The sequence below is a fragment of the Andrographis paniculata genome, unplaced genomic scaffold, assembly GCF_009805555.1.
Source record: "Andrographis paniculata isolate CXL003 unplaced genomic scaffold, ASM980555v1 Contig78END, whole genome shotgun sequence".
Taxonomy (NCBI): domain Eukaryota; kingdom Viridiplantae; phylum Streptophyta; class Magnoliopsida; order Lamiales; family Acanthaceae; genus Andrographis; species Andrographis paniculata.
The window spans coordinates 4,036,798-4,045,654 of record NW_026137615.1 but is presented as its reverse complement, the minus strand read 5'-3'; the positions used below and the strand labels follow the sequence as shown (position 1 = coordinate 4,045,654).

Below are 8,857 nucleotides of genomic sequence, written 5' to 3'. Positions count from 1 at the left end.
CTTATTTCTTCGAGGAGGTACTGTTGAGCAATTTAATAAATTTAGGGACGTGAACTTTGTGCTTTTTTTAATTTTATTTAAATACATTCACTGATTTTCTTTTATAACATAGTAATTTGTAATAGTTATTTTTCGAACGATTTTGTAGTAATATTCTAAAATTTTGTTTACTAAGGAACCATGTGTTACACATTCAATCTCTACACCGCCAGTCTGTCCTTTACGGGACTTTAATTTCTCAACTTATTCTTATTACATAAGTAGTGCACTATGAGTTAAACATATTTCTTAATAAATTTCTCAACGGATTCTTATTAAATATTTTTATATTAAAATATCATTTATTATTATTATTATTATTATTATTATTTTCATTTCATTAGTCTTCGTGGTGAAACAAACATAATGGAAATCAGGAAATAGGAGCATTTGATACAAAAATAAATATAATTTGAATTAAATATAAGTTGCCACCTGTTATACACAACAATTATTTTAGATGTTTTCTGCGAACGAATAAAATATCTATTGAAATAATTGACACATTTACAAAATTTTCTAAATAATAATAATTGCGATAATCATTTTTTAAATATATACTGTATTTTTTATTTATATTAATAAATTTTATATATTTAAAATTTATATTTCTTAATATTTAATTTATTTATATATATCACCAATATCTATATACTCAATATATGCAAAATAAAAAATAAAAATCAATCATTAAATCACTCAAGTATTTTTCAAAATACATTTATTTTATTCGATAATTAATTGATATACTATTATATTTATTAAAATTGATACGAGGCTCGTATAGAAATAAAAGAGGTCCCACGGGTTAGGAGTCAGTACAGTAATTTAATACTCCCTCTGTCTCATATTTATCGTAGACACGAGAATTTAGGTAAAATATAATTAGTAAATAATTAAGAAGTGTATTAATAAAAATAATTATAGATTAAAATTAAAATAAGTAAATAGTTTAATTAAAATTAAAAAAATTTAAAATTTAAAATGCGATTAAAATACATAATTATATTTTTAAAAATAGAAATGACAAGTTACGTGGGACGGACGAAAATATAAAATAGAGACAAATTATGTGGGACGGATGAAATAGTGGGATAGAGTGTGGGGCCCGCTTCAAAATGTATATATATATTTTTCTGACACGCACTCAGATCATGTTTGGATCTTTCGCGGCTTTGTTTTTTCCTCGTTCACCACACCCTTATATGTGAAATTACTTTACTATCCCTATATTTACAAATTTTCATTCGTGTAATGTCTTAAAATTTTTACGTGTTTAAAACTAATGGCTGTGTTTTAAATTTTTGTAGAAGATTAATAATAAGTAATACTCACTCCGTTCTAATACAATAGTTATTTTATCATTTTCGTTCGTCTTAAAACAATAGTTTCATTTCTATAAATAATCATATCACTAGAAAACTACATTTATTTTTTTTTATTATTATTACATAATTGTCACTACTTTTTACACTAATACACTCACAAGGGCAAAAATGTTTTTTATTAGTATTTTTTACCAATTACCAATATAATGTCAATATTCCTTAAATTTTGTGTCAAACACAACTCATACTATAATTTTGGGACGGAAAGAGTAACATTTTATTAATTAATATAAACGTGTAAGAATTTTTTTTATTTTATTTATAAATTAGTGTATGAATAATAGTATATTTGTAATATAAATAAAAATTAAATGTATTCTTTGTATTAGTATATGATTAGTTTTATTAAATTAAAAAATATAGCTATTTTTTAGTACCACGAATGAATAATATTTTATTAGTTAATGAAATTATGTAAAACTATTTTAATATTTTATCCTTTATGCTTTATGTAAAATATTAATAGAAAATGAATATTTTTTAACAGGAAAAAAATAATATTTTCAATTGAAACATTTAAAGTATTACTTTTGATATATTTGATGAATGTATTTTTTTGGGGGATTTGCATTTTATATATGGAATTTAAATAGTAAAAATATTGAATTTGAATGAATTATACAATTTAAGTATAAATAATTTGATTTGATATTTTAAATATACAATTAATTTTAATATAATATTAAAAAAATTATTGAAGTGATGTTCTTTGGAAAAAAAATAATAATAATAGAAATTTAATAAAAAAACACACCAATTATATTTAAATTGTTTTGAAATAGTTAAGACAATGAATTAAAATAATTATTAATATAATAAAATAAATAACTGATAATATTTTTTTAATATTAAATAAAATATTAGGAAAAGAAATAAACTAATCCTAGAAAACAATGCAGATTATCTTATTGTTTTTTTGTCTTTCAAAATCACTGAGCATAACACCTAGAGACAGACACATCACTGACTCACCCAATTTTCTCTTTTAACACATTAATTAATTAATTCCAAACGACAATTACTGACACACTAACTTAATCCATCGACAAAACACGTTTATCAGTAAAGTGTTTTTTTTTTTTTTTTTGTGTAAATAAATTGAATAATTTAAATTTACAGTAAAAAAATAGGATGTAAGTAAATAAAAAATGATATTAGTAACTTAAAAAAAGTAAGATAAATGTGTGTGTGTGTTCATTTTCTTTAACCCCACACAGCACTCTTCGCACCAATTCATTAAATTGTATGCAGCAAAATCTATTTATATTTAGATATAATTAAATACCATAAAATATTTTTAGTAATTTAAAAATGAAGCATAACTAATTTTGGAGGACGAAAAAAGTATTTTACTCCATCCGTCCACAAATTAATGTCATATTTTTCTATTTGGGATGTCCAATAACTATTATCCTATTTCTTTTTTTAAACACAAATTTTACATTTTTACGATTTAAACACAAATTTTACATTTTTACGATTTATTCATTTATTACTTTTCATCTCTACCATACAATTAAGGGCAAATTTGTCAATTCATAACAAAAAGACAATCATCTAAAAAACCGTGCAAATATACTTTAGGACAATAGAAATTGAACGGATGTAGTATTAGTTTCATTTAAAAATAAATAAATAAATAAATAAAAGAAGAAGAAGAAGGGTGTGTATTATTAGCATGTATTGGAAGTGTAAAATATTATACACAACACATGGTTAATATAAAATGACTTATTGTGTGTATTATTAGCATATATTGTCAATTATATACTCCTTTATTTCAATACAATAGTCTTATTTATCATTTTTGTCTGTTTCAAAGCAATAGTCTTGTTTCCATAAATAACTACACTACTATAAATTTATTCATATTTTTTCATAATTATTACACAATTGTCACTACTTTTTACACTAATATACTCACAAGGACAAAAAAGTCATTTATCTATATTTTTTACCCACCATCAATATAATATTAATATTCCTTAAATTTTGTGTCTAATACAATAAAACTATACTTTTGGGATGAAGGAAGTATATTATATAGTGTCTTGTTTTAGTACGTAGTATGTGTTGTGATACATGGTAGTTCATTAGAGTTAAATGAATTAAGGGTGTGTTTGTTTGGGGATTTGGATTTTGGATTGGGATTTGAATAGTAAAAATTTTGAATTTGAATATTTGTATGATGTGATATAAATAGGTGTTTGATGTGATATTGAATGTAAAATTGATTTTTAGTATAATATAAAAAATGAAAAATAGGTGTTTGATTTGATATTTTTGGGGGGAAAATTTTGGATAAATAGTAGAATTTTGACAAAATCCTACAAACGAACACACCCTAATTATACTCTGTATACCAACAATGTATAGTATTTATTTTCGAAGGACTACTTGAATAAATTTTAAAACTAAGTAGCGACTATGTTTCCAATACGTTCGACTTGCGGGCTGGAATGTTACACGTGTTGAGATTAATTGGGACACGTGCGGTGTGAAAAATTAACATATCTTAATGGTTTATTTATTGTATTTATATTGAGTTTGTTCGCCAAATATATTTTTAGATGACACAATTTCATATAAATATTATAAAATTTAATTAACATAATATAATATATATTCACTCAAAAAAATTAAAAATTAATATAAATTATTATTTTTTGTATTAACAATACATTTTTCGTACCTAATATAAAAAAACACATTATTTGAAACACAAAATGAACAAACTCAATTTATATAATGATAAACTACATATTGTTTATATATTTGCAATATATCGTTCATACATATACAATAATATGTTGTTAGTAAAATGTTAGAATGATATCTTAACAACAGCCATAAATAAAACACACCAATAATAATAATAATAATAATTTTAATTATAAATAATACTATTATTTAATTATTTTTACAATCTTTTACTCAATGCCTCCATGTGAAAAACCGGTTCCGGTTTTATTTCAGTTTGGTGGCGGTTTGGGCTTCGAAACCGGTCGGACATGTCTAGTCATGTGCAAAATAATTTTAGATTTACAAAAATGAAAAATAAAAATAAAAACGTGTATGAGTGGTTATGGAGCTGAAGTCCTCCCTGCAAAAGCTTATTTCCTTCACTTTTTTCTATCAACTCTGAACATGCCCACGCACCACCGCACTCAAAACCCTAATTCCCCAAATTGAAACTCCAGCCTTAAATTGCCATCCATGGACTTCAATCTGAAGCAATGGCGACAAGATTCTGACGCAGACGACGCCACCAAGCTCTCAGGGCTCGATCTCCTCAACCAGCAACCGCCGGCAGCTTCCTCTGCACTCTCCTTGTTTGTTCCTGAATCCTCCGCACCTGCCGCCACCAAATTCTCCAGTACGTTCAGTTTATTTCAGAGATTGCTATTAGAACAAGCTTCTCTGCGTTTTTTAGCTTCCAAGTTTCTCTACCATGGCTTCCTTACTTACTCTCGTATATATATGTGCGCAGTTTCGGGGATGGGGATGAGCTATTTCAGCTTGTCGCAGTGGCAGGAGCTCGAACTCCAGGCGTTGATTTTCAGGCACATGACCGCCGGAGGTCCCGTCCCTCCCGAACTCCTTCATCTCGTGAAGAAAAGCCTCGTGGATTCGCAGAACTCGTCGCACTATTTTCCTCATCAGTGTTATCCTCATCACTACCACTCGCCTCGTAAGTTCGTCTGTCAATTTTGTTTTTGAAAATTTTGGGGAATCAATTTGTAGATTAGGTTAAACGATTTCGGTTTCAGTTGATTGTGTGGTTGTTTGGGATCTGAAAGTGGTGCAGTCTGGTTACTGGGGGAGGGCAGCCATGGATCCCGAGCCGGGACGCTGCCGGAGAACCGACGGAAAAAAGTGGCGGTGCTCGAGAGACGTCGTCGTCGGGCAGAAGTACTGTGAGCGCCATATGCACCGCGGCAGGAACCGTTCAAGAAAGCCTGTGGAACCCCACGCATCCACCGCTTCCACATACGGCGGCGACTCCAAATCCGCCGCCAACTCCTCCTCCGTCACTAGGCCATCCACCGCCTCCGGCGATTTCCTCAGCTTCAACAACCCAAGGTATTGAAAATTAACTTAAATATTAGTAGTAGTTAAATTAATTTCTTGGCCGTATTTAGACTTTTTTATTAAAATGTAGTCTGAATTGTTTTTGTTTTTATTTTTGAATTTCTAATCTTCAGTTATTGCAATATATATGTGTTATGGGGTGTGGGGCAATTTTTCTTGATTTTTTTGGAGATCGATTGAATGGCAAAATTAGTGTGGTTTTTCAGATTTGGATGTTGAAGATTTATATTTAATGAAAAATAACTCAAAATAGTAAAACTATTTTGAAACTTCGGTGTGGTTCTTTTGATGAGTTTAAAAAAAAAAAATTAGTTTAAGTTTGATATGAAAATAATGTTTGATGGGATAGCTTGTGAGTAAAAAAATATATATTTTTTTTAAAAATGCATAATCCAAATAGTAAAATTTGAAAAAATTATACTAAAAAAACATACCCTTAAAGCATTGAAAATTATCACATATTTATTATTTTTATATTCCTTTATTTTTCATTTTTCATGTTATCTTACAAAACAATTACACCTTAAGTTTTATTTGTAGGTACTTTAGAATTGTGCCGCTACAATTAATATTAATTTTTTTTAAAAAAAAAAAATCAAATTACCACGTTCAATATTTATTATTTTTAAAAATTTCAACACTTCTATAAGAATCAATCTTAGAAATTTTAAAATTAATATTTGATATGATAAAATATATAATTAATAAGATATTTTTTTAAAAATAAATATATACATGGACTTATTAGTAATATATGATGTTCCCCAAAAGGGTGAAGCCACTAAAAACCCGTAACACAGAGATCCAAGCCATTGATTGTAGTGATATTCTCCAACAAACTTTTCCATTCTTGATGTAAGAAAAGGGGTCCTCATAATTGATGTTTTTGTTATCACTGTCAGAACGAAGCTGGGGGGAGACCCACCATTGTCTTCTTTCTATTGTACCCTCTTTTTATGATATTTTCTTGCAAGTGGGTTTTCATTATTTTGCTCAGATTCTTCCCCAGCCACTTGTTTTATTGCACCCTTACCCACCCCCACCCCACCCCACCCCACGTTCACTACTAATTGGGCCTTGGTTGAATTTCCAGTGAAGGCCCATTTGAGGCCCAGAAGGAGGCCCAACCCAATAACGGAATGTTTCGGCATTTTTTCGACGATTGGCCCAAGTCGGTCGTCGACGACGAGATGGAGACAAGCTTGTCGATTTCGACGCCCGGAAATGTGTCTTCTGACTTTTCTTTAAAACTTGGTTATAGCAACGGCGACGAGGGTGGTTCCGGGAGGGATAAGGGTCCGGTCGGGTGGGGATTGGGCTGGGAGACTAATTTGGGGCCGCTGCCGTCAATGGGCGGCCCTTTGGCAGAGGTGCTGCGGTCGTCGACCACTTCTGGGTCGTCCCCGACCAGCGTGCTGCGTCCCGGGCGGCGGGGCGGGCAGCTGCCCTCGGAAGTCAGCTATGGCAGCTCTTGATGATCAGTATTTGATGTAATATTTTTTATATATATATATATACTATGATGTGTTTTGTTTTTTTGTTCTTATTTTTTTGTTAATGCAGTGTTATGGTTTTGACTTTGTTCTTTCCTTGGGTTTGAAAAGTGTTGTAACGCTTGATTTGAGTTACGTATCAATTTTAATGAATATAATATTATATTGATATATTGTGATATAAAATAAAAATATTTTGATAAATATGTAAGTGAGTTTACAAAGTAAGAAATTTTTTGATAAATTAGCTGTAAGCAATGGTATTTACCAATCTTATGTAGTACTCCATACCGAGTTTATTTGGGTCCGATATTGAGTTTAAGAAAAATGAATATTTTATTAAAAAGGTGATAGATAATTTGAAAATTTAGTTAGAAATGAAAGCAAATAAAGAGAATGTAATAAAGTCAGTGATATTTATTGTAAATAAATGTTAAATGAAGGGTAATAATTAAACTTTGATTTGTTAATTTTGTCAAAATTAGTAATGTGATAAATTTAAAAAGAAAAATAAAAATAAATTTGAAGATAAAGAAAATAATATTATTTTAATGTACACGTTTCGTTCTTTGTTATGTTGTGTTTATTATTTTTGTATTTTAATAAAGCTTTGTTCTCCTTGATATTTCCTTTTCTATATTTTTTGCTCTATTTCTTATATATATATATATATAAACAAAATTTATTTTTTTTACAAAATATCATAATCGATAACCATTTAAAAAAAATTTAAAACTGCATCAAAAGAAACGTACCCTATTGTATTTGATTTGAGATTCAAATTTCAAGTCATTATTATTCAAACGGTCATATTTTCAATTGAATTAATTTTTCGATTTAAAAAATGCTAACTAAAAAACTAAAATCACTAACCTAAACTTAAATCGAAAACAAACAAACCCTCAATGTTCGAAATGAATATGAGTTTGTCTAACTTAAAATGACTATTTAATATAATATTTTCAATGAAAATAGTTTATTGTAATATATTAGATACAAAAAATGTATGGTACGATTTTTTTAGATTAAAAAAATAAACTATAATAAATGAATAGTAATAATAATAATAACGAATGCTTAATGTGTCCTTTTTTTTTTCTACAATAAAATGTCTTTAAAAAAATATTTAAGGCATTTCAAAATAAAAAAAAAAAATAAAAAAAATAGAACCCACAAAATCACACCTCTATAAATATTGTATAAAATGATAGTAGTACTTAACAAAATTCATTTGGGAGTGGAGGGGTTGAAAGGAAAGCAGTTACACAAAGATTCGGTTTGGGTATGGCGCACGACCTTTTTGTGGAAATTCCTATGGCAGCTGCACGCCGCGCACCTCATTGCAGCGCTGCTTCCTTCTTCCCCAGCCGGCATAAATTCGCAGCAACCGTCCACCGCGTACTTGCCGATGCTCGCGGCGTGGTTTTTCCGACACTCTAGGTAAGTCGCCATTACTTCCTTCGCAAATAAATTCCTCTCCGATTCCTGCGAATTCATTTTCCGAGAAATTAGAAATTCTCAGAAACAAAATCGAGATCCAACCGCTAGCTATTTATAGAGGATCAAATCAATCGGTTCGAAATCGGTATTTCCGAAACAGAAGAGGTAAAAAAAATTACGTAGGAGTAGTAGTAGGAGCATTATGTAGAGAAGGTAGTTGTTGGCGCGTGAACAGTGTAGGTGACGACGATAGATTGCGCCGCCGATTTTGATTGATTTATCGCCGGCATAGGTAGATCGGTATAATGGAGTCGGAATGAAAAGGTAGGTTTCTTGTTGGCTTTCAATAATGGTCACTATTCATTAATCTTCTGCTGCTACTGAAAGAAGCTTTTTCGCTGCAGC

The 8,857-nt window shown here is 29.3% G+C and overlaps 1 protein-coding gene across 2 annotated transcripts; it reads left to right on the top strand.

Moving 5' to 3' along the window:
* The first annotated feature begins 4,537 nt into the window (after positions 1 to 4,537).
* LOC127239853 (growth-regulating factor 4-like) lies at positions 4,538 to 7,142 on the top strand. 2 transcript variants are annotated; one of them, XM_051258195.1, is made up of 4 exons: positions 4,538 to 4,803; positions 4,918 to 5,118; positions 5,198 to 5,510; positions 6,613 to 7,142. In XM_051258195.1, the coding sequence occupies exons 1-4, from the start codon at positions 4,644 to 4,646 to the stop codon at positions 6,992 to 6,994; spliced, it is 1,056 nt and encodes a 351-aa protein (XP_051114152.1). In that variant the 5' UTR covers positions 4,538 to 4,643; the 3' UTR covers positions 6,995 to 7,142. The 2 variants fall into 2 exon arrangements, with proteins under 2 accessions (XP_051114152.1, XP_051114154.1); XM_051258197.1 differs by having other exon boundaries at positions 5,228 to 5,510; positions 6,613 to 7,141.
* Positions 7,143 to 8,857: the final 1,715 nt, after the last annotated feature.

Coding starts and splice junctions, on each gene's coding strand:
- LOC127239853 (XM_051258195.1), top strand. CDS start 4,644: ATGGACTTCAATCTGAAGCAATGGCGACAAGATTCTGACGCAGACGAC. Junction 4,804..4,917: donor TGCCGCCACCAAATTCTCCA/GTACGTTCAGTT, acceptor ATATGTGCGCAG/TTTCGGGGATGGGGATGAGC. Junction 5,119..5,197: donor TCATCACTACCACTCGCCTC/GTAAGTTCGTCT, acceptor TTTCGGTTTCAG/TTGATTGTGTGGTTGTTTGG.